This window comes from Pocillopora damicornis, chromosome 11, assembly GCF_964200805.1.
Source record: "Pocillopora damicornis chromosome 11, jaPocDami1.2, whole genome shotgun sequence".
Taxonomy (NCBI): Eukaryota; Metazoa; Cnidaria; class Anthozoa; order Scleractinia; family Pocilloporidae; genus Pocillopora; species Pocillopora damicornis.
This window is the reverse complement of record NC_142680.1, coordinates 18,796,368-18,822,705: the sequence shown is the minus strand read 5'-3', so window position 1 is coordinate 18,822,705 and position 26,338 is coordinate 18,796,368. Positions and strand designations below refer to the sequence as shown.

The window sequence follows — 26,338 nt, the reverse complement described above, 5'->3', positions numbered from 1 at the left end:
ATGTTCTGTTTCAGTCCAGAAGTCTTTGCTATTTCTGAGTGTCCTTCCCATAAGGGTTTAACTCCTATGTCAAGAGCTAAACGAAAGGAAGTCGCCTGAGGCATGTTTGGTTACTCCAAAAGAAAAGTAACTTTGACCTGTGTCCGGGTGTTCTTCCCTGAAGAGTTTAACTCTTATTTTAAGAGCACGCTAAAAGAACTGAAGTGCTGACAAAAAAGTCATCTAAAGCATTTTGTGCTTGTCCGAGAAAAAAGTATAACTCAGCTGTGTCTGAGTGTTCTTCCTCCAAGAGCTCAACTCTTATGTCAAGAGCACGCTAACCGGACTGAAGTGCTGAAAAAAAATTACCTAAGGCATGTTGTGTTACTCCGAGATTAACGTAGCTCTGAGCTGTGTGTGGGTGTTCTTCGCCGAAGAGTTTAACTCTTATGTCAAGAGCACGCTGTTTGGACTCAAGTGCTGACCATAAGTCACCTGAGGCATGTTGCGTTATTCCAAGAGAAAAGTAATACTCAGCTGTGTCTGGGTGTTCTTCCCCGTAGAGTCTAACTCTTATGTCAAGAGCACGCTGTTTGGACTCAAGTGCTGACAAAAAGTCGCCTAAAGCATGTTGTGTTATTCCGATAGAAAAGTAACACTCAGCCGTGTCTGGGTGTTCTTCCCCGAAGAGTTTAACTCTTATATCAAGAGCACGCTGAAAGGACTGAAGTCCTGCCAAGTAGTCGCCTGAGGCATGTTGGGTTACTCCGATAGAAAAGCAAGACTCGGCAGTGTCTGGGTGTTCTTCCCCGAAGAGTTTAACTCTTATGTCGAGAGCACGCTGATCGGACTGAAGTGCTGACGAGAAATTGCCTAAAGCATGTTGTGTTACTCCGAGACTAACGTAACTCTCGACTGTGTCTGGGTGTTCTTCGCCGAAGAGTTTAACTCTTATGTCAAGAGCACGCTGATCAGACTGAAGTGCTGACGAGAAATTGCCTAAAGCATGTTGTGTTACTCCGAGATTAACGTAACTCTGAGCTTTGTCTGGGTGTTCTTCGGAGAGTTTAACTCTTATGTCAAGAGCACGCTGTTTGGACTCAAGTGCTGACGAGAAATTGCCCAAAGCATGTTGTGTTATTCCAAGATATACGTAACTCTGAGCTGTGTCTGGGTGTTCTTTCCCGAACAGTCCTATAGCAACGTCAAGGGCACGTTGAAAGGACTGAATGGCTCCAGGATAGTTTTGCATCTGATGAAGAGCATGGCCATGGTCCAAAGAGCTTCTTAACCCTTTGTATACCAAGGGGGGTGGTATTTAAATCTCCCCGTTCAAAACGTCCAAATCACAAAAAGCCTCAAAATTCGCCCAAAAACAAGCTCGATGGAAGAAATCCTCGAAAAAACTAATTAACGACTTTATGTAATTTACATTGAAATGTAGTATTAGTTTCCAGCCCCTCAAAGTGCTCTTTTCAGGCCGCCCGAATGGGGTCTGTATTTAAGTGGCCATATATGGCCACTTGGTACGCAAAGGGTTAATAATCCTTCTTGATGCAAATTGAAATCGAGATGTTGGTCGGGTTTAGCTTTATATTCTGGGATAACTTTTTCACTTTGGTTTAAGGTCATTTTATGATAACTGATCCAAGTGTCGCACAACTTTGATGCTTCCTCGGGATTATTCAATACATTTGAAAGTGTCATATTGACGTTGCACCGGAAGATCCATAGACCGATGGAATGTGGGAGGATCTGTTTTTCTGTTTGATTTGACATCCATAGCACAGATTTGCTTATTGCTTGCTTTGTCTCATAATCAGAGAACATTTCTGTCGCTTTGCTAAGAACGCATATCATTTCTAATCTAAGTGGTTGAGTGGTTGTAACATCTTGCTCCGGCATATCTGCCTCGATCATTCTCAATTCTTTGTTATTCACTGGAGGAATAACAAGAAGACTTGTGTCTCCTAATGCTCTGCATTCACTTAGGGCTTTGGTGTAAAGCTCTAATGAAGTTTTTTTCTTTTTCATAAAGAGAAAGTAAGTAACAAGAATTTGCAATGCAGTTACTTTGAGAATTCGTTCTTCGGAGCTGTCACTCATTAAGCAAAGAGCTTTTTGTAAGCTCTGAATTCCGTCGTCTATTTTCCCTGAAGCCAGTTGACAGATACCTTTATAACATAATAGTTTGCTTTTATCATCTATCGACAAAGAAAGGCCGTCAGCTTTAGAGAGCAGCGTCATCGATCTTCCATGTATCCCCCAGGTCACTTCGCCGAATGCCAAGGACACAAGTAACTGACTGTAGAACGCGCTCTTTCCAAACGCCTGAGCTTTTTTAGTTGCGTGGTCATAAATTTTATCGATGATTTTTCCCTGGCACCAGAAAAGGGAATCTAGAAAGATTTCTGCGTTTGTCAGGACACCAAATGCAACGTCACATGTCTTAGGATCGGAGCAGCTCTCCATGAGACTCCGAATTATATTTTGCTTCTCTTCATAGAAATCAATAAATGCTTGCATGGATTGTCCTGTCAAAAACTGTTTATTCAGCTTTTCGAAAAGAGAGACGTAAAATGCAGACAAACGTGCTTTGGAGTTCAGCATGGTCTCTTTCATTTCATCTTGACCCCTTTCCCTTGCAAACGACAGAACCAACTTATGCATCAAAAATGACTCAGGTTTGGGGCTAATGTCGAGGAAGGATTTTCTCCGAAGCCTATGCAAGATTCTCTTGGCCTCCAGAGTAGTTTTTACACCCATGACAGCTGCAGCAACCGAGTGGTTAAAATCTCCAGAAACAACACTAAGTGATGCCAGCGCTTTTTTGTCTGATAAAGAGAGTCTCTGAAAAGAGGATTGAAAGAGGAACTTCAAACGCAGATAGCTTGGATAACCTGGATTGTCCATAAGCTCGAAAAGGCTACTTTCTATGGATTCCTTTAAGTTATCTAAAAATTGACTCGGCTGAGCATTATCTTCAGTAATGGAGGAACACAACAGTTTCATAGCCAAAGGTACGAAACCGCAGATTTTCGCAATTTTCGAGCAATCAGACGCGGTTGCTTTTGGAAGTAATCCGCCGACTAAGGTTTGAGAGAAGGACTCGTGTAATGGCCCTATTCTTACTGCTTGATGGCCTTCAAAATGCACATTCATAAATTCAAGAGATTCCCTTGTGGTAAGAAGAAATGTTAAATTTTTGAATTGACTAAGAATAACTTCCAGAAGCTTTATGAAATCCTCCTTCACATTTGGTGTTCCACTTTCGAGTAAGTCATAGGCATTGTCAAGAATCAACACAAATTCATCTGAAATGTCACTCAGAAAAAGAAAAAGTTCGTCTTCTATGGACATCCGTTGAGGCATTTGATCCTTTGAGGAGTGTCTTCTAAAGAAGCTCAGAAGCTGCGATGTCAGATCGGCTTTTGAAAGAAGCCCTCGCATGGAGAAAAAGTATACGGGAAGTCCTCCACTTTGGAGCTGATGTCCGACTTCAGTCGCCACAGAAGTCTTACCAAAACCAGGCGAGCCCCATATCGACACGATCCGGGAACTTTTGGAAGCTAAGTGATTACTGATGCCTTCACACTCTCTCAGACGGCCAGTGAAGTTTGGAACCTTTGAAGGAAGATTTGATGGTGGAAGGAACGGCTTTGAATCTTAAAAGAAACAAATTGACGCAATCATGAAAGAGCTCATGTCGGTAGTTTGAATAGCAAATAAAATAATGATCATGAAAAGGGTACATTTTGCTGTACCATTAAAAATCTGGAAATCAAGTTTTTCGGATACAGCTTTAATCATGAACTTCTTGCTTTTTCCGTAAAGTTGTAATCTTAACAACATTGCACAAAAGTCACGATGCCGGTAAATATAGTGGGTACAGTTTACTTCTTGAACTAATTGTTTTGAAATAAAAGTTAATTAATTGTTTAAGGTGGTACTCTGATTATAGAATAAATTCGTCAAAGGGAAGAAGAAAGGATTTTCAAGACAAGTACGAAGCGTTTTTGCAAAAACTGTAAGTTTTCCCAGTTGAAATATTATTACTAAAGTACAGAGTAAAAACACTGCTTTCCCTTTTTTTCTTCCTTGTCAAAGTAGTGCTTATAAAACTCTGCCACACTGCATCTTAAAATTGTTGTTAATTTAAAAAGTCCTCTAAAGTTATAAATCAGTTTATACCTGTTTGATCCTGATCCATCTTAAGTTTCAAATCATCTATTTTTCCCTCCAACAAAGCGAGGTCTTTAACTTGTGCTATTAACTTGTCGACACCTGATCTTACTTCATCGAGACACTCGATGTATGATCTGGTCTCCTGTCTAAGACTTTCTTCCAACTTGTGAACTTTTTTGGTGGGAAAGTCAGACTCTGTTAGTCCACCGATGGCATCAATGGGAGCTGTCATGATACCAAGAGCTTTGAATGCTTCTTTAGCGAGCTGCACGTATTGGTCAAAGGTTGGTTTATCAATCTCTGACCTGTCCGAGTGACAAAGCAAGTTTCGTAAAATTCGAAGCTGATCAATCGCGAGAGCGTAGGTTTCGGCTGTATTTCCACTTGGACTCAGTAGAGTCAAAGATGTAGAGTCAAGATGATCAGAAAAAGCTCAAAAAATGTTCCAAAAAAAAAAGGTCCAAAAAAATGGTAAAAAAACTAGTCCAAAAAATGGTTTAAAAAATAGTCCAAAAAATAGTCCAGGGGTTCAGTGGTCCAGTCCATATTTTACCCTATGTCGTTTCACACGCTATCTTCGAGAACGCAAATCACTACTATTCTTCGATCAAAGTGAAAGAACCAGTAACTTTTGCCAGGCTGTCAGACTAAAAATGCTTCGTTTATAACTGATGTAAATTTGCACAATTTTCAGTTCGTCGTTTAGAAATAAAGTTGCACTGAACGATGTTATGTTTTATGTTGCAGATTTAATGCAAGATTTGATGTAGCGTTAGCCACCTTAACTGAGTTAAACGTCGCCCTACTATGCCGTATTGCAATTTCTACAGTGTTTTTGCTCTAACAAAACAAAATGCTCGCTTAGGCGACGAAGCTAGAAATTGGATTATTATCGCAAAAGCTTTAACCCAAAATAGCAAATGCAGAAGACGATTTCCAAGAACTACAGCTTGATAGAGAGATGTGGTTCCGGTATTCCTGAGAATTATTGTCATTTGTTTAATTCTTGATAATACCTGAAAGGTGACCTATTTTCCATTTTCTTTGAAACTGCCTTCTAGTTTCTGCTTTTAAGAAGGAAATTGCGCATTGGCGAGTTAATGGAGCGTTTTTTAAATGGCAAGTTTTTTCACTTCCCAATAATGCAACGAATGAGCCCTCGCCGCGTCTCAAAGTCGGATAATGATGTAAGCATTTTAGCTATAACGCAAATTAACAAACGCAGAAGACGATTTCCAAGAACTACAGCTTGACAGAGACATGTGGTTCCGGTGTTTCTGAGAATTCTTGTAATCTGTTTCATCCGTGACAATACCTGAAAGGTGACCGAATTTTCAATTTTCTTTGAGAATGCAATCTAGTTTCTGCTTTTAAGAAGGAAATTGCGCCTCAGCGAGTTTATGGAGCACTTTTTAAATCGCAAATGTTTTCATTTTCCCAATAATGCAACGAATGAGCCCTTGTCACGTTTCACAGTCGGATAATGATGTAAACATTCTAAATTCATAAGGTCGCCGTGGTGCAATGTTTCCGCGGAAACATCTTGAATAATATGATTCATATTCGACAAAAAATTTGGCTTACATTCGCGACATCTTCACTTTCAACAGTACTCGGCAACTTGTATTTTTCTGTTGCCAAAAGGCACGACAAGATGGCCGCATGATCCCACTCTTGCAGAATCGTGAAACAAGAGACGATATAGAAAGTCCTTGTCGTTTGTCCATTAACCACTGTTTTTGTCAGTTACGGCGAGTAACATAACGAATAGATTAAAATTGAAATTTTACTGCAGTAATGGAAAAGCTTTACATCTTCTGTACGGAAGATAATGACTACTAAAAACGTAAAATCTGTTAAAGACAGAAATGATCAGAAATTGAGTGTTGTGCCAAGTCTAACAAACTTTAGACTTTCCTGGACCTTCATCGAAATTGTCTGTTGTTGTTTTATTTAGTTAATAATTGAAAAAAAACTATTGCCTACTTACCTTGAAATTCAAGATAGACCGAGAAATATCATGATGACAGACGTACAAACTGATTATCTCAATGAATATTGGACGAACTACAAGACTGCAATTCGAAATTAATCCGGAGACTGGTTGACTGGTTGCTATTCATACCACACGGAAGCTTTATTCCCGTAATATGCTAAATGCCTACGCAATGATTAGTTCATTGTTCTCAACACAACTTAGCAAGAGAAATTCCCTTTTTAATCTAGACAATACACTCAGCATGACCACCCTGAACAATGCTCTTCAAAATTTTCTAACATAGTCTTGACAGAAATAACAATTACAATCTGCAATCTTACATCTTGAGGAGGCGTGTTTTCGAGTTGTCTACTCTGTTTTTGTTTTGCATCTTTCAAGCGAACAGAAGTAAGCGTTAGGTGAGCGCTACGGAAGAAACACGCGATAGAGTAGGAATGATTTTTTTTCACGCTCCACACCACGCGCGTTTCTGGTTCGACCCGCGCTCGGCTCGTGCTCGCCTGAAAAACACAAGAAGAAAAAAATCTCTTTTACATGCTATCCTCGAGAACGCAAATCACCACCACTCTTAGATCAAATTTAAAGAACCAGCAACTTGTGCCAGGCTGTCAGACTTAATATGCTTCGTTTATGACCGAGGTAAATATGTACAATTTTCATTTCTTCGTTTAGAAATAAAGTTGTATAGAACGATATTATGTTCTATATTTTAGATTTAGCACAAGATTTGATGTAACGTTTACCAGCTTAACTGAGTTAAACGTCGCCCTGTTATGCCGTATTGTAATTTCTACCGTGATAAGGAAACAAAATGCTCGCTTGGGCGACGAAGTTTGAAATTGGAGAATTGTTTTAAAAGCTTTAAATCGTAAGTTTATTCATTTTCCTACTAATGTAACGAATGAACCCTCGCCGCGTTTCAAAGTCGGATAATGATGTAAACATTTTCAATCAATAAGTTTGCCGCGGTGCGGTGTTCCCGTGAAAACTTCTTATATAATATGATCCATTTTCGACAAAAAAAATTTGAGTTACTTTTGCTACATTTTCACTTTCGACAGGACTTGGCACCTTGTACTTTTCTTTAGCCAAAAGGCACGACAAGATGGCCGCATGATCCCACTCGTACAAAAAGATGACTTAGTTAGACAAGAGACGAAATAGAAAGTCCTTGTCTTTTGTCTATTAGCCACTGTTTTTGTTAGTTAGGGCGAGTAACACAACGAATCGATTAGACTTGAAATTTTACTGCAGTAAGGGAAAAGCTCTACATTCTCTGTACGTAAGATGATGACTACTAAACGTAGAATCTTGTTTAAGGCAGGAGTGATCAGAAATTGAGTGTTGTGCCATGTCTAACAAAGTTTAGAGTTTCTTGGAACTTCATCGATATTGTCTGTTGTTGTTTTATTTCGTCAATATTTGAAAAAACTGTGGCTTACTTCCCTTGAAATTCAAGTTAGAGCGAGTTTTAACTGATTATCTTTATTACTATTGAACGAACTGCAAGACTGCAACTCGAAATTTATCCAGAGACTGTAATGACTCTGAATAAATTCCTAACACACTCTCGACGCGCATGCTCACTCATTTGCATAAATGCATCTCATTATATCCCTCTTCTTTTTAAGGTCAATATTATGGATACAACAACTCAACATGTCGCGCACGAAGGACCAACTAATGCTTCAATGTTCAGTACATAAGGTTCAATGGTAAACAATGTTCAACGGTACTCAATGTTCAATGTCCGAAAATCCATATCTCTCTGGTGGCTTCACCGTGCGTCCACTTCTGGTGACTGCTCCAGGTTCGCTAGGGTTCTGCGTCTCTTTTCCTGCCATCAGTTTCGAGTCTTCCGGCTTTAAAGCTTGATGACGTAACCATTTATCATCGGAGGGTGCTTCCTTGACACGTCTGCGATTACGCCGTAGTTACTGTCCTGCTGGTGTGGTTACTTTACTATAAGAACGTGGAACTTTATCTGGCTTTTCTTTTACCATGGCAGGTTTCCAAGTGGAAGATACTGGATCTTGAATTCTGATAGGTTGACCTGGGGCGAGGTCTGGAAGTGACTTACATCCTCTATCATGATAATGACGTTGTCTCTCTTGCCTATATTCAAGCCTTTCGGTGATATCATCATTGTTGGGGCTTCCCTGGATTCTCCTCGGGAGGTTATCTTGTATTGGTCTTCCGAGAAGCAGTTCAGCTGGTGAAGGTAATTTTCCATCGATGGGGGTACTTCTTAAACACATCAACGCGAGATAGGGATCGCTGTTGGTTGCTTTGGCTTTCTTCAGGGTTTTCTTTGTTGTCTTGACTTGCGACTCAATAAATCCATTGCTGGATGGAAAGTGGGGGGAACTCGTCACATGCTTGAAACCATATTGTTGAGCAAATTCAGTAAAACTATAACAATGATAGTGAGGACCGTTGTCAGACCTTACCACGTGTGGAATTCCATGTTCACTGAATATCTGCTTCATCAGCTCAATAACAGCCTTGCTGGTGCTTTTCCCTGGAGGAATTTTCCTGGCAAATGTGAACTTAGAGTAGTAATCTGCGACAAGCAAATATTCGGACCCGTCAAGGTAGAACAGGTCACAACCGACTGTATGCCAAGGACGTGGAGGAATTTCTGTTGGCATCAATGGTTCTTTGGCTTGTTTGCTCTGCAGCTCTTGACAGATACTGCATGATTTCGTGACGTTGTCAATGTCTCTGTTTAAGTCTCTCCAATAAACAGCAGATCTTGCACGTAATTTTGTTTTCTCTGTGCCTTGGTGTGAAGCATGGAGTTTCAGGAGGATTTCATTCTGCAGTGCTTTAGGGATGATAATCCTGTGTCGTTTCATTATCAATGAGAGCTGGTACTCCTTTGATGTCTGAAGGCCATGTGTGTTTGTTCTTTCAGTGCGCTTAATTCTGGATCGGCCGCTGTAGCCTCCTTGATTCTCTTGATCATGTCGTTGCTGAATTGAGGGCATATTTCATGTATCTGGACGTCCATGCCTTTGACTTCGCCGGTTTCCTCTGGTGAAAGTCTGGAAAGAGCATCTGGGATTTCCATAGTTTTTCCTGGCTGATACTTTATCACAAGGTCATATGGTTGGAGCCTGAGTAGCATCCGTTGAAGTCAGGGTGGAGCTGCTGTCAGGTGCTTCAGGTGTATACTCTCGAGCGGTTTATGGTCAGAATGAACAGTGAAGTTGCGGCCAAACAGGTAAGTGTGAAACCTTTCACATCCGTAAACGACAGCTAGCATCTTTCTCTCTATATTAGTATAACGCCTCTCTGTGTTAGTCAAGGCTTTGCTTGCAAAGGTAACAGGCTTGTCATCTTGCAACAAGGCCGCGCCAAGTCCTTGAAGCGATGCATCGACTTGAAGGACAATTGGTTTTGATGAATCGAAGTAGGTTAACGTTACTTTGTTGCTTATAGATTCCTTGATTTTGTCTAGGGCTTGTTGGTACGTTGCATTCCAACAGAAGGGTGTCTTGTCGGTGATTAGCTCTCGTAGTGGTGCAGTCAGGGTGCTCAAGTTGGGTATAAATGGACTCATGTGATTTTCCATCCCCCGGAAGGTCTGGACTTCTCGCTTGTTCGCTGGTGGTGCCATCTGTTTGAGTGCTGACACTTTGCTAGGATCTGGTTGGATGTCATCCTTGGTACAGATTATTCCATAGAATTTGATCTGGTCTTGTTTAATGAAACATTTGTCGCGGTTCAACTTCAGGCCAGTTTCTTTGCATCGACTGATCATACCATGCATGTTGGTGTCATGTGATGCTTCTGAATCTCCATAGACCACAATATCATCTGCAATGCCAATGACAGCATGACATCCTTCAAAGGTTTGGTCGATGCGGGTTTAAAAAATGTCTTGCGACATTTTCAGTCCAAATGGCATTCTCTTGAAACGGTAACGCCCATAGGATGAGTTGAACGTTGTAAGGTAACTTGATTCTTCATCTAAGATAATGTTCCAATAGCCACATTTCGCATTGACTATTGAGAATACTTTGGCTCCGTTTAGCTTAGGAAGAATTTCCTCTAGGGTAGGGGTGACGTGGTGTTCACGCTTAATCGCTTCGTTTAGGTCTTTTGGATCTAGACAGAGGCGGAGCCTTCCATTTGACTTTCGTCGATAGACAAGACTATTGACCCAAGCCGTAGGTTCACCTTCCTGTATCTTTGCTATGATGTCATTCTTTACCATCTTGTCCAATTCATCCTTGATTTCGTCTTTCATGCTGATGGGTACTTTGTGTGGGGGATGGACTACTGGAGGTACTGCAGGAGCCAAGGTGATATGATACTCACCCTTGAGCTTTCCTATCCCATCAAAGCATTCTGGGTACCGTGCGATGAGATCTTGTTCGCTTCTGATTGGTGCCGATTTGACTGATTGAGTACAAGGCTCAGGTTGTGGAGATTTTTCGCTTCGTGATTGAATTTCACAAGGTTGAGTTGAGTTGCGGTGTGAAGACCGATGATTGCGGGACCAATGGTGTCTGTGACATAGAAGGTTGCTGTTATCTTGATGCCTTTGAACTCACATGGGATTTTGGCTGTACCGAAGTGCTTGATTTCTGAGCCACCATATGCTACCAGAATGACTTTTGATTGGTTCAGTGTTCTTGGCCTTGGTTTGCCGTTGGCGTTGATATTTTGGGGGTACATGTTGCGATAGATGCGGAGGGGTAGCTGATTTCCTTGGGCTCCCGTGTCGATCTTTGCTTTTAGAGTAGTTTCCTCTTTTCCTCTTCCAGCGATGTCGACGTTGACAGTAGCAAACACTTCATCTTTTTGTGCTTTGATTTCTTGATTTATGTTTCCAACGCAGATAGGCTCAAATGCCAAGGTCTCGAAATTTTCTTCAAATGATGTAGCAGTGTCTTGAATTTCGTGAATTCTTTGGGACATAGTTTGATGCTACACTGGTTTGCAGATTTAATGAATGTAACGGAAGAAGTTACAATTCATAGACCCAACGTTTCGACACTCCTGTCTAGTGCCTTCATCAGGGGTGATCTAAACGCTGCAGCAAGAGGTCCTTTTATATGATCACTAATTAGCGGCCTTTTTTCTGACGAGGTGTAAATAGGCATCAGGAAGCAAACCGCCATCGTCACGATTTAAAGGAGCGTGGGCGGAGTTAATATGCCAAGCCTCCAAACAAAGGCGCCGGTGGTAACGCCGATTAGTGGTGATAATTTTAAAATTATCCCACCCAATTGTATGGTTGGTTAGGCAAGTATGCTCCGATAAAGCTGAATTTTCCTTTTTGCAAAGAAAAACCGCTTTTTGTGCTCTTTTAACCGTGTACCAAACTGGCGTTTAGTCTGTCTGATGTATTCGTTGTCACAGTCATTGCAAGGAATAGAATAAATGGCGTCGGTTCGTTGTTCTTTCGTGACAGGATCCTTAGGTTTGGCGAAAATATGCCCCAAAGTCTGAAAAGGTTTTTGAGCAACTTTAACGTTGTGGCTATTCAAAATTCTCTTGATGGGTTCAGTAACACCCTGTATGTAAGGAATAACAGCAAAACCAGTCGCTGGTTCCCTTTCATCACGAGCGTTACTATTTGTAACTGGTTGGAAAGGTTTATGACCCATTTATCTTTGAGAGATGAGCCTGAATTAACAGGAGACCTCTTACTGAGCAAGTGACGGAGTTCCAATGTCCTAAAGGCAAATGGCTATAGAAAAACGTTTCTCCGTAACTGCCAAAAACCAGTTACAAATAGTAACGCTCTTGAACCAGTGTAGCATCAAACTATGTCTGATTGTCCGCCTGGTTGCCGTGTGAACTTTAACATACTTTATTTGTGAATTCTTTGTTTTGATCGCATTCTTTTCCTGAAGACTTGAATAAAATGGCCTTTCTTTTTGCAATAATTGCAGGTTTGACCTCTGGCTGGACAGGCTTCGGATTTGCTGTGAGAGCGGCCGCAATTTTCACAATTTTTAGCTGGATTTTCATCGCGGTGCCGCCTGAGCTGTGAGCTGCCTGTGTAGATTTCAGGTTGCGTTGCTGGACTGCCTGTGCAGAAGTGCCATGTTTTAATTGTATATTTCGGCTCTTAGGACGCGAAATAACATCGATTTTTCCCCCGTTTCCAGCGGGATTCATAGCTTTTAGCTGAGCTTGTGATACCTCGTAGGATCGTGCGATGGTGATAGCCCTTTCGAGAGTAAGACCTGCTCCTTCGTCGAATAGCTTTTCTCTAGTTTTCATTGATTTGGTGCCGAAGACAATTCTGTCGCGAATCATCTCATCTGTGTTGGTGAATTCGCAGTCTTGTGCGAGGATTCGAAGCTCAGTAGTGAATTGCTCTACGGATTCATCAGGCGATTGGATCTTCTGATTAAATATTTATCGTGCAAAGACAGGATTAGACTTTGGACTCACGTGTTGCTCAAACCCATCGTAGTAGGTTTGCAACTTCTTTTCGTCGTCTTGTTTGAGGTTTTGCCATGTGTTGAAGATATCTCTTCCTTTCTGACCACTCCAGATTAAAAGATAACTACATTTCTCTGCTTCTGAGCGTGATTTTAGAGGACCCGAAAACATTAATTTTCTCGAAGATTGTCGCTAATCAATTGCATTTTCGGTACGTCCACTCCTGGTACCATGTAATGACTCTGAATTGATTTTATTCCGATAATTAGGACTTGGGTACAAGATAATTTGGTTACTGACCCGAGCACATGGAACACACTCTGACACACTCCCTAACACACTCTCGACGCGCATGCTCACTCATTTGCATAAATGCATCTCATTACAGAGACTGGTTGAGGTGTTATGACTTGTTTTTCACATCACACAAAAATTTGAAACCCTTAATATGCAAGATGCCTATGCAATGAAGAGTTTATTGTTCTCGTCAAATGAGGCGTGATGTTTACAGGTCAAACCTTAACAAGGTAAATTTCTCTTTTAATCTGGACAATACACTCAGCATTGCTCAATTTCCGTTTTGAAAGAAACATGACCACCCTGAAAACACGCAATAGAGTAGGACCGACTTCCTTTTTGGTCCATAGCGCTCACCGAACGCTTACTTCCGCCTGCTTGAAATATGCATATAATAATAGTAATAATAAAAGACTAAAATGACAGGAGAACGAAAAAACACGCCTGCTCTTAAAAATTCCTAGACTTAGCCCTGGCAGAAATAACAGTTACTTTCCTCAATCTTACATCTAGCCAGAGCAGACAATTGAAAACCTGCTGGTTTCAACGTAATTTGAGGTCTGTAGCCGTTCTGGATTGGTTATCATTCTTTAAGATGAGAAATGATAACGTAACTACAAGCACACACCTTCCGAAGCTAATTTTCAGTCGCAGACTGAGAAAATATAAACATACACGCTCGTGGAGGTGCATTGGGTGGATTCTTTTTGGGAGAACTTTTCAACATTATACACGTTTTGAGTGCGTTTTTATCGTTATGACACCCATACTTCTTTTTTTTTCTTTTTGCCCCAGTGGACCTATCAGTAATAATAAGGCCTTGTACATTAAGGTTACTCTCTGAATGAAATAGATATTTAAAACACAAGCACAACAAAGTGATGATGACAACAGTGTAGCAGGTGGAGAGAGTAAAATCTTGCCATCATGTGTAAGGGCTGGATACACGAAGATCAACAAGACTATGGCGTAGAAAATAAACAGCAGACGGGTTAGGGATATCGAGACTTTGATTCTGCAACTAGGGGACCTTTGTCTGTGCATTTCTGTAACTTTAAGGCTGTTGAAGATGCCTGGATTGTCCAATACCTCAAAACCGCTGTGCTGGTTTCCATCTCGGATAACGGAACTCGCTTGTAAAGGAAGATATTCTGACATCTTTTATGTCCTTAACCTAAGGTGCATGTGCGAAAATTTCTAATGAGAAAAATGTGATGGGTTGAGACAGGGTGTGAGAGGTGGGAACTTATTTATTTTTTCATATTTTAGAGTCAATGTAAAATTGTCTTTAAGTAAATTCAGATTAAAACATGAAGTGTTTTTTATGGAGTTTCTGCGATAAAACACTGAGATGCGGTTAAAAATCTTTTATTTTAGTTGTAAAAACGGTAAGACTAAGTGGTTCATTCAAGGTTGCACAAAATCATTTAATTTTTTGCAAATCCAAGTCACTTTCCTTCCAAGAGGGACCAGGGTTTACTCTCATACATAGGTTAAAAGAGAAGGGGTCCCACGGCTGGTTTTTATTATTAAAGGGAGTAAGTTACTAGGGAAACTGTGGTGCTGCGTCGGTGGGGGAGTATGGCAAGATAATTTAATTTAATCAAATGAGTTATCAATGTAGAGAGTTTCTAAGCTAAGGTTTCTACCGTTAGCCCTTCGTCGCTCGATATTTCCAAATGTCTTTTACGTTTTCTCTGTTGAGGAATGATTGACATACTTTCGACTAATACTCACGCTAGAATTTTTTGGCATGTAATTATGATGTTTAAAATGGGCGTAAATCATGTCTGAAAGGCTCAGTGGTGTATCCCCTTAGGCAAGGTCAGGGGAGTACCTCACCGTTACTCCAAGATTAAAAAACTCTAAGCTGTGTCTTGGTCCTTTTCCCCGGAGAATTTAACTATGATGTCCAAAGCACGTTGATGGGACTAAAGTGCCGAAGAGAAGTCGTCTAATGCATGTTTAGTTTCTCGGAGAGAAAAGTAACACTCAGCTGTGTCTGAGTGTTCTTCCCTGAAGAATTTAATTCTAATTTCAAGAACACGCTTTAAAGACTGAACTGCTGACGAAAAGTAGTCTCAGGCATCTTGGGTTTTTCCGAGAGAGAAGTAACTCTGAGCTCTGTGTAGGTGTTCCTTCCCAAAGAGTTTAGCTCTTATCTTAAGAGCATGCTAATCGCACTAAAGTGCCGATGAAAGTTTACCTAAGGTATGTTAGGTTAATCCGAGGAAATGTAACATTCAGCTGTGTCTGAGTGTTTTTCCCTGAAGAGTTTAACTCTTAAGTCAAGAACACGCTGTCTCGACTGAAGTGCTGACGAAGAGTCGCCTGAGGCATGTTAGGTTGATCCGAGAGAAAAGTAACACTCAGCTGTGTCTGGGTGTTCTTCCCCGAAGAGTTTAACTCTTATGTCAAGAGCACGCTGAAAGGACTGGAGTGCTGACGAGACGTCCCTTGAGGTGTGTTGGGTTACTCTGTGAGAAAGATTACACTCAGCTGTGTCTGGGTGTTCTTCCCCGAAGAGTTCAACTCTCATTTCAAGGGCATGCTGATGGGACTGAAGTGCTGACGAAAAATTGCCTAAAGAATGTTGTGTTACTCTGAGGTTAATGTAACTCTGAGCTATGTCTAGGTGTTCTTCACTAAAGAGTTTCACTTTTATGTCAACAGCACGCTGTTTGGACTGAAGTGCTGACGAGTAATTGCCTAAAGCATGTTGTGTTACTCCAAGGTTAAAGTAACTCTGAGCTGTGCCTAAGTGTTCCTCACCCAAAAGTTTAACTCTTATTTCAAGAGCACGCTCATGGGACTTAAGTGCTGATGAGTAATTGCCTAAAGCGTGTTGTGGTACTCCAAGGTTTTGGTAACTCTGAGCTGTGCCTGGGTGTTCGTCACCAAAAACGTTTACTCTTATGTCAAGGGCATATAGATGGGACTGAAGTGTTGAAGAGTAATTGCCTAAAGCATGTTTTGTTACTCTAAGGTTAATGTAAACCTTCGCTGTGTCTGAGTGTTCTTCCCCAAGAGCTCAACTCTTATGTCCATGGCACGCTGTTTGGACCTAAGTGCTGACAAAAAGTCCTCTGAGGCATATTGTGTTACTTTGAGAGAAAGGTAACACTAAGCTGTGTCTGGGTGTTCTCCTCCGAAGAGTTTAACTCTTATGTCAAGAGCACGCTGAAAGGACTGAAGTGCTGACGAGAAGTCGCCTGAAGCATGTTGGGTTACTCCAAGAGAACGGTAACACTCAGCTGTGTCTGGATGTTCTTCTCCGAAGAGTTGAACTCTTATGTCAAGAGCACGCTGATGGGACTGAAGTGCTAACGAGAAATTGCCTAAAGAATGTTGTGTTACTCCAAGGTTAAAGTAACTCTGAGCTATATCTGGATGTGCTTTTCCGATGAGCTTAACTCTTATATCAAGAGCACGTTGTTCAGAGAGAACTGCTGAGGAGAGGTCACCTGACGCATATTGAGTCACTCCGAGAGAAAAGTAACTTTGAGCTGTGTCTAGGTGTTCTTCACCAAAAACTTTTATTCTTATGTCAAGAGCACGCTGATGGGACTGAAGAGCAGAGGAGTAATTGCCTAAAGCATGTTGTGTTACTCCAAGGTTAAAGTAACTCCTCGCTATGTCTGGGTGTTCTTCCCCAAAGAGCTTAACCCTTATGTCAAGAGCACACTGTTTGGACTGAAGTGCTGACGAGAAGTCACCTGACGCATGTTGGGTTACTCCGAGAGAAAGGTAACTTTCAGCTGTGTCTGTGTGTTCTTCTCCGAAGAGTTTGACGTTTATGTCAAAAGCACGCTGTTTGGACTGAAGTGCTGACAAAAGGTCGCCTGAGGCATGTTGGCTCACTCCAAGGTTATGGTAACTCTGAGCTGTGCCTGGGTGTTCTTCACCCAAAGCTTTTACTCTTATATCAAGAGCATGCTGATGGGACTGAAGTGCTGAAGAGTAATTGCCTAAAGCATGTTGTGTTACTCCAAGGTTAAAGTAACTCCTTGCTGTGTCTGGGTGTTCTTTTCCGTGGAGCTTAACTCTTATGTCAAGAGCACGCTGTTTGGACCAAAGTGCAGACAAAAAGTCCTCTGAGGCATGCTGTGTTACTCCGAGAGAAAGGTAACACTCAGCTGTGTCTGCATGTTCTTCTCCGAATAGTTTGATGTTTATGTCAAGAGCACGCTGTTTGGACTGAAGTGCTGACAAAAGGTCACCTGAGGCGTGTTGGCTCACTCCAAGGCTATGGTAACTCTGAGCTGTACCTGCGTGTTCTTCACCCAAAACTTTTACTCTTATGTCAAGAGCATGCTGATGAGACTGAACTGCTGAAAAGTAATTGCCTAAAGCATGTTGCGTTACTCCTAGGTTGAAGTAACTCCTCGCTGTGTCTGGGTGTTCTTCTCCGAGGAGTTTAATTTTCATGTCAAGAGCTTGCTGTTTGGACCGAAGTGCTGACAAAAAGTCCTCTGAGGCATGTTGTGTTACTCCGAGAGAAAGGTAACACTCAGCTGTATCTGGGTGTTCTTCTCCAAAGAGTTTAACCGTTATGTCAACAGCATGCTGTTTGGACTGAAGTGCTGAAGAGAAGTCGCCTGAGGCATGTTGGCTTATTCCGAGAGAATGGTAACACTCAGCTGTGTCTTGGTGTTTTTCCCCGAAGAGTTGAACTCGCATTTCAAGTGCACGCTGATGGGACTGAAGTGCTGACGAAAAGTTACCTAAAGAATGTTGTGTTACTGCGAGGTTAATGTAACTCTGAGCTATATGTGGGTGTGGTTTTCCGATAAGCTTAATTCTTATATCAAGAGCACGTTGTTTGGACTGAACTGCTGACGATAAGTCGCCTGAGGCATGTTGTGTCACTCCGAGAGAAAAGTAACTCTGAGCTGTGTCTAGGTGTTCTTCACCAAAAGCTTTTACTCTTATGTCAAGAGCACGCTGATGGGACTGAAGAGCAGAGGAGTAATTGCCTAAAGCACATTGTGTTACTCCAAGATTAAAGTAGCTCCTCGCTGTGTCTGGGTGTTCTTCCCCAAAAACCTTAACTCTTATGTCAAGAGCACGCTGTTTGGACTGAAGTGCTGTGGAGAAGTCACCTGACGCATGTTGGGTTACTCCAAGGTTATGGTAACTCTGAGCTGTGTCTACGTGTTTTTCGCCGAGAACTTTCACTCTTATGTCAAGAGCATGCTGATGGGACTGAAGTGCTAAAGAGTAATTGCCTAAAGCATGTTGTGTTACTCCAAGGTTAAAGTAACTCCTCGCTGTGTCTGGGTGTTCTTTTCCGTGGAGCTTAACTCTTATATCAAGAGCACGCTGTTTGGACCAAAGTGCAGACAAAAAGTCCTCTGAGGCATGCTGTGTTACTCAGAGAGAAAGGTAACACTCAGCTGTGTCTGCATGTTCTTCTCCGAATAGTTTGATGTTTATGTCAAGAGCACGCTGTTTGGACTGAAGTGCTGACAAGAGGTCACCTGAGGCATGTTGGCTCACTCCAAGGCTATGGTAACTCTGAGCTGTACCTGCGTGTTCTTCACCCAAAACTTTTACTCTTATGTCAAGAGCATGCTGATGGGACTGAAGTGCTGAAGAGTAATTGCCTAAAGCATGTTGCGTTACTCCTAGGTTAAAGTAACTCCTCGCTGTGTCTGGGTGTTCTTCTCCGAGGAGTTTAATTTTCATGTCAAGAGCACGCTGTTTGGACCGAAGTGCTGACAAAAAGTCCTTTGAGGCATGTTGTGTTACTCCGAGAGAAAGGTAACACTCAGCTGTATCTGGGTGTTCTTCTCCAAAGAGTTTAACCGTTATTTCAACAGCATGCTGTTTGGACTGAAGTGCTGAAGAGAAGTCGCCTGAAGCATGTTGGCTTACTCCGAGTGAATGGTAAGACTCAGCTGTGTCTTGGTGTTTTTCCCCGAAGAGTTGAACTCGCATTTCAAGTGCACGCAGATGGGACTGAAGTGCTGACGAAAAGTTACCTAAAGAATGTTGTGTTACTGCGAGGTTAATGTAACTCTGAGCTATATGTGGGTGTGGTTTTCCGATAAGCTTAATTCTTATATCAAGAGCACGTTGTTTGGACTGAACTGCTGACGATAAGTCGCCTGAGGCATGTTGTGTCACTCCGAGAGAAAAGTAACTCTGAGCTGTGTCTAGGTGTTCTTCACCAAAAGCTTTTACTCTTATGTCAAGAGCACGCTGATGGGACTGAAGAGCAGAGGAGTAATTGCCTAAAGCACATTGTGTTACTCCAAGATTAAAGTAGCTCCTCGCTGTGTCTGGGTGTTCTTCCCCAAAAACCTTAACTCTTATGTCAAGAGCACGCTGTTTGGACTGAAGTGCTGTGGAGAAGTCACCTGACGCATGTTGGGTTACTCCAAGGTTATGGTAACTCTGAGCTGTGTCTACGTGTTTTTCACCGAGAACTTTCACTCTTATGTCAAGAGCATGCTGATGGGACTGAAGTGCTAAAGAGTAATTGCCTAAAGCATGTTGTGTTACTCCAAGGTTAAAGTAACTCCTCGCTGTGTCTGGGTGTTCTTTTCCGTGGAGCTTAACTCTTATATCAAGAGCACGCTGTTTGGACCAAAGTGCAGACAAAAAGTCCTCTGAGACATGCTGTGTTACTCCGAGAGAAAGGTAACACTCAGCTGTGTCTGCATGTTCTTCTCCGAATAGTTTGATGTTTATGTCAAGAGCACGCTGTTTGGACTGAAGTGCTGACAAGAGGTCACCTGAGGCATGTTGGCTCACTCCAAGGCTATGGTAACTCTGAGCTGTACCTGCGTGTTCTTCACCCAAAACTTTTACTCTTATGTCAAGAGCATGCTTATGAGACTGAAGTGCTGAAGAGTAATTGCCTAAAGCATGTTGTGTTACTCCTAGGTTAAAGTAACTCCTCGCTGTGTCTAGGTGTTCTTCTCCGAGGAGTTTAATTTTCATGTCAAGAGCACGCTGTTTGGACCGAAGTGCTGACAAAAAGTCCTCTGAGGCATGTTGTGTTACTCCGAGAGAAAGGTAACACTCAGCTGTATCTGGGTGTTCTTCTCCAAAGAGTTTAACCGTTATTTCAACAGCATGCTGTTTGGACTGAAGTGCTGAAGAGAAGTCGCCTGAGGCATGTTGGCTTATTCCGAGAGAATGGTAACACTCAGCTGTGTCTTGGTGTTTTTCCCCGCAGAGCTGAACTCGCATTTCAAGTGCACGCAGATGGGACTGAAGTGCTGACGAAAAGTTACCTAAAGAATGTTGTGTTACTGCGAGGTTAATGTAACTCTGAGCTATATGTGGGTGTGGTTTTCCGATAAGCTTAATTCTTATATCAAGAGCACGTTGTTTGGACTGAACTGCTGACGATAAGTCGCCTGAGGCATGTTGTGTCACTCCGAGAGAAAAGTAACTCTGAGCTGTGTCTAGGTGTTCTTCACCAAAAGCTTTTACTCTTATGTCAAGAGCACGCTGATGGGACTGAAGAGCAGAGGAGTAATTGCCTAAAGCACATTGTGTTACTCCAAGATTAAAGTAGCTCCTCGCTGTGTCTGGGTGTTCTTCCCCAAAAACCTTAACTCTTATGTCAAGAGCACGCTGTTTGGACTGAAGTGCTGTGGAGAAGTCACCTGACGCATGTTGGGTTACTCCAAGGTTATGGTAACTCTGAGCTGTGTCTACGTGTTTTTCACCGAGAACTTTCACTCTTATGTCAAGAGCATGCTGATGGGACTGAAGTGCTGAAGAGTAATTGCCTAAAGCATGTTGTGTTACTCCAAGGTTAAAGTAACTCCTCGCTGTGTCTGGGTGTTCTTTTCCGTGGAGCTTAACTCTTATATCAAGAGCACGCTGTTTGGACCAAAGTGCAGACAAAAAGTCCTCTGAGACATGCTGTGTTACTCCGAGAGAAAGGTAACACTCAGCTGTGTCTGCATGTTCTTCTCCGAATAGTTTGATGTTTATGTCAAGAGCACGCTGTTTGGACCGAAGTGCTGACAAGAGGTCACCTGAGGCATGTTGGCTCACTCCAAGGCTATGGTAACTCTGAGCTGTACCTGCGTGTTCTTCACCCAAAACTTTTACTCTTATGTCAAGAGCATGCTGATGGGACTGAAGTGCTGAAGAGTAATTGCCTAAAGCATGTTGCGTTACTCCTAGGTTAAAGTAACTCCTCGCTGTGTCTGGGTGTTCTTCTCCGAGGAGCTTAACTCTTATGTCAAGAGCACGCTGTTTGGACCGAAGTGCTGACAAAAAGTCCTTTGAGGCATGTTGTGTTACTCCGAGAGAAAGGTAACACTCAGCTGTGTCTGCGTGTTCTTCTCCGAAGAGTTTGATGTTTATGTCAAGAGCGCGCTGTTTGGACTGAACTGCTGACGATATGTCGCCCGAGGCCAGTTGGGTTATTCCGAGAGAATCGTAACACTGAGCTGTGTCTGGGTGTTCTTCCCGGAAAAGTCTAATTGCGAGTTTAAGGGCACGTTGAAAGGACTGAATGGCTCCAGAATAGTTTTGCATCTGGTGAAGAGCGCTGCCATGGTCCAAATAGCTTCTTACTAATCCTTCTTGATGCAAATTTATATCAAGATTTTCGTTGGGTTTAGCTTTATCTCCTGGGATATCTTGTCCCCTTTGTTCTAAGGTCATTTTATGATAAGTGATCCAAGAGTCGCACAACTTTGATGCTTCCTCGGGATTATTCAGTACACTTTTAAGAGTCAAAGTGACGTTGCGTTGGAAGTTCCATGAACCAATGGAATTTGGGAAGATCTGCTTTTCTGTTTGATTTGACATCCTTAGCACAGATTTGCTTATTGCTTCCTTTGTTTCATAATCAGAAAACATTTCTGTTGCTTTGCTAAGAACGAAAATAATTTCTAATCTAAGTGGTTGAGTGGTTGTAAGAGCTGGTTCCGGCATATCTGACTCGATTATTTTCAGTTCTTTGTTATTCACTGGAGGAATAACAAGAAGACTTGTGTCTCCTAATGCTTTGCACTCATCTAAGGCTTTGGTGTAAAGCTCTAGTGAAGTTGCTTTCTTTTTATTGAAAAGAAAGTAAGTCACAAGAATTTGCAGTGCAGTTACTTTGAGAACTCGTTGTTCGGTGTTGTCACTCATCAAGCAAAGAGCTTTTTGTAAGTTCTGAGCTCCGTCGTCTTTTTTCCCTAAAACCAGTTGAGAGATGCCTCTATAGCACAGGACTTTTCTTTTATCATCTACCGACAAAGAAAGGCCTTCGGCTTTAGAGAGCAGCGTCATCGATCTTCCATCTATCCCCCAAGTCACTTCGCCGAATGCCAACGACACCAGTAGCTGACTGTAGAGAGCGCTCTTTCCAAACGCCTGAGCTTCTTTAGTTGCGTGATCGTAAATTTTGAAAAAGACTTTTCCCTCGCACCAGAAAAGAGAATCTAGAAAAACTTCTGCTTTTGTCAGGACACCAAATGCAACGTCACATGTCTTAGGATCGGAACAGCTTTCCATAAGACTCTGAATAATATTCTGCTTCTCTTCATAGAAATCAATAAATGCTTGCATGGATTGTCCTGTCAAAAACTGTTTATTTAGCTTCTCGAAAAGAGAGACATAAAATGCAGACAAACGTGCTTTGGAGTTCAGCATGGTTTCTTTCATTTCATCTTGACCTCTTCGTCTTGCAAACAACAGAACCAACTTATGCATCGAAAATGACTCAGGTTTGGAGCTAGAGTCGAGGAAGGATTTTCTCCGAAGCCTATGCAAGATTTTCTTGGCCTCCAAAGTTGTTCCGACGCCCATGACGGCTGCAGCAACCGAGTGGTTAAAATCTCCAGAAAGAACAGTAAGAGATGTCAGCGCTTCTTTCTCTAATAAAGAGAGTCTCTGATAAGACGATTTAAATAGGAGCTTTAATCGCAGATAGCTTGGATAATCTGGATTGTCCAACAGCTCAAAAAGACTACCTTCTATAGATTCCTTGAAGGTATCTAAAAATTGACTTGGCTGAACATTATCTTCAGTGATGGAGGAACATAGCAGTTTCATGGCCAGAGGTACGAACCCGCAGATTCTTGCAATTTTCGTGCAGTCAGACGCGGTCGCTTTTGGAAGTAGTCCGCCGACTAACGTTTGAGAGGAGGACTCGTATAATGGCCCTATTCTTACTGCTTGATGGCCTTCAAAATGCACATTCATAAACTCAAGAGATTCCCTTGTGGTAAGAAGAAATGTTAAGTTTTTGAATTGACTAAGAATGACTTCTAGAAGGCTTATGAAATCCTCCTTCACATTCGGTGCTCCACTTTCGAGTAATTCATCGGCATTGTCAAGAATCATCACAAATTCACCTGAAATGTCCTCTAGAAAGCGGGAAAGTTCTTCTTCTATGGGCATCCCCTGAGGCATTTGATTTTTTGTGGAGTGTCTCCTAAAGAAGCTCAGAAGCTGCGTAGTCAGATCGGCTTTTGAAAGAAGACCTCGCATGGAGAAGAAGTATACGGGAAGTCCTCCAGTTTGGAGTTGATATCCAACTTCGGTGGCCAGAGAAGTTTTACCAAAACCAGGCGAGCCCCATATCGACACTACCCGGGAACTTTTGGAAGTTAAGTGACTGCTAATGTCTTCACACTCTCTCTGACGGCCAGTGAAGTGTGGTACCTTTGAAGGAAGATTTGATGGTGGAAGAAATGGCTCTGAATCTTAAAAGAAGCAAATTGATGCAATTATGAAAGAGCTCATGTCGGTAGTTTGAGGAGCAAATGAAAATAATGATCCTAAAAAAGAATACATTTTACAGTTACATAAAATATATAGAAATCAAGCTTTATGGATATAACTCTAATTATGAGCTTTTTACTTTTTCCGTGAAGTTGTAATCTGTAATCTTCCCACAAAAGCCATGATGCCGATAAATATAGTGGGTGAGGTCTAGTTCTCGAATAATCCCATCCTGGGGAAGAAATACGGTGTTGTCTCTTTTTGCTCCTTCCTGCCAAAGTAGTGCTTATAACACTCTGGTACATTACATCTTAAAATTGTTGTTAATCTTAAAATCCTGTAAAGTTTTTAATCAGTTTATACCTGTTTGATCTTGGTCCATCTTACGTTTCAAATGATCTATTTCTCCCTTCAACAAAGAGAGTTCTTCAACTTTTTCCTTTATAGCATTCCCCTGTGCTATTAATTTGTCGACACCTGCTCTCACTTCTTCGAGACACTCGATATATGATCTGGTCTCCTGTCTAAGACTTTCCTCCAATTTGCGAACTTCTTTGGTGGGAAAGGCAGTCTCTGTCAATCCACCAATGGCATCAATAGGATCTGTCATGATACCAAGAGCTTTGAATGCTTCCTTAGCGAGTTGCACGTATTGGTCAAAGGTTGGTTTATCAATCTCTGACTTGTCTGAGTGACATAGCGAGTTTCGTAAAAGTCGAAGCTGATCAATCGCGAGAGCGAAGGTTTCGGCTCTATTTCCACTTGGACTCACAACAGATGGATGGAACTTTCCATGAGGTACTTTATGGTGGTTTGCGTACTGTTCACCAAGTGTCTTATAATGACCTTTGCTATCTGGCGTAGCGAAGGACTTTGCATAGATGGTGGCCTGGAACAGGGCAGTACAATCCCATTCTTCATAGGAGATGTGTGTAGGAACTTTGGTTTTTCTACCTTCTTCAGCGAGAAACAAATTTCTTACTAGCGTGGAGTTGTCCCACAGTTGATACCCGGGACGATATCCAAATCTGTTGTCCCACATGGATTTGAACGTCTGACGCAAAGCATTGGCGAACTCATTCAGTACAATGGAGGCGAATTTAAAATAATTCAGCTGCTCGTTCGTAAAAGGCTGTAGAGCCATATGCGGTGTTAGCTCGGGAGATAGCTGTCCTTGACCAAAATCCTGAAAGAGGTTAAGTTTGTTCAAGCATACAAACGTCTTAAGTGAAATCAAACAGTGATTGATGCATGTGAGGGGAAAAGGAAAAAAGTTCTTTCGTCATGTAATCCTCGTTTAAATAAAAACTTAATAACACCTGCGCACTGGCTCTATTAATTGTGCATGAAATATTTCCCCATCGAGGCTCAAATGTTGTATCTCATTAAAATGCAAAAACCGAGAAATCGAAGACTGTAACACCATAGGATAAACGTGCATCGTAGAACTTAAAGTCCTTCAAAAAATTCACTTCAATAAGCTTTGTATAGCGTCAAAACCTATTTTTTCAAACCTCAAGTCCACTTTATTGGTACACAATTTTCTTTGCAGCAAACAGTTTGAATTAATTTTACGTCTGACAGAATACTTTCACGGTTCTTTGATTTACATGTTTATGAATTCCAAAACTCTTTCAAGTTTACAAAGACTCAATATTTTCCTTTGAAACTTCCTACAAGATATCCTAAGTGAATGGAATTACCAACTTGCATGGCATGAACAAGAAGCACGAAAAACAAATTATTACGCATTTGATGATAACAGGAAATTGAAGGTTACAAAAGATTGCATTTTTATTTATGCTAAAAGCGGATTAAAACTTTACATTCTCTGTACATAAGATGATGACTGCCAAACGTTAAATGCTAAACATTAAAAGCCAAACGTCAAATATTGTTAGTGACAGCAGTGATCAGAAATTGAGTGTTCTGCCAAGTCTAACTAAATTTTGGAGTTTCTTAGACCTTTATCGATATTGTCTGTTGTTGTTTTATTTAGGTGATAGTTGAAAAAAGGAACGGTTACCGTCCTTCCTTAAAATTCAAGTTAGTGAAAATATCATGATGGCAGACGTACAAACTGATTATCTTAATGATTATTGGACGAACTGCAAGACTGTAACCCAAAATTTATTTGGAGACTCGTCGAGGTGTTATGATTTGTTATACATACCATACGGAAATTTTAAACCCTTAATATGCAAAATGTCTATGCGATGAAGAGTCAAACACCTCTTAGCAAGGGAAAATTCCCTTTTAATGCACTTAGTATTGTTCAATTTCCGTTTCGAAATAAACATGGCCACTCTGAACAATGCTCTTCAAAATTTCCTGACTAAGTCCTAGACATAAATAACAATTACTTTCTTTAATCTCACATCTAGAGCAGACGTGTTTTTTGAGTTGTCTGGTCTGTTTTGTTTTGTTTTGGTTTATTTTTTTGCATCTTTCGAGCAAGCAGAAATAAGCATTAGGTGAGTGCTATGTAAAAAACACGCGATGGAGTGGGAAGGACTTTTTTTTGACGCTCCAAACCACGTGCCTGTCTGGTTCGACCCGCGCTGGGTTCGTACTCGCCTGAGAAACGCAGGTTTTGGTTTATTTTTTTGCATCTTTCGAGCAAGCAGAAATAAGCATTAGGTGAGTGCTATGTAAAAAACACGCGATGGAGTGGGAAGGACTTTTTTTTGACGCTCCAAACCACGTGCCTGTCTGGTTCGACCCGCGCTGGGTTCGTGCTCGCCTGAGAAACGCAAGAAGAAAAAACCATCTGTTTTACAC

General features: G+C 41.6%; 2 protein-coding genes across 4 annotated transcripts in view; both read right to left on the bottom strand.

The window, feature by feature from the left end:
* The window catches only part of LOC149037961 (DNA-directed RNA polymerases I, II, and III subunit RPABC2-like), a 112,676-nt gene that overhangs the window by 36,766 nt on the left and 49,572 nt on the right, over positions 1-26,338 (bottom strand). The window lies entirely within an intron of this gene.
* On the bottom strand, positions 52-24,742 carry LOC149037968 (uncharacterized). Its single transcript, XM_089188358.1, is given in 5 exon segments — positions 52-1,143; positions 15,110-15,324; positions 15,442-15,895; positions 15,898-23,538; positions 23,921-24,742. Coding segments are annotated over 5 exon segments (10,056 nt in total). The 5' UTR covers positions 24,702-24,742; the 3' UTR covers positions 52-178.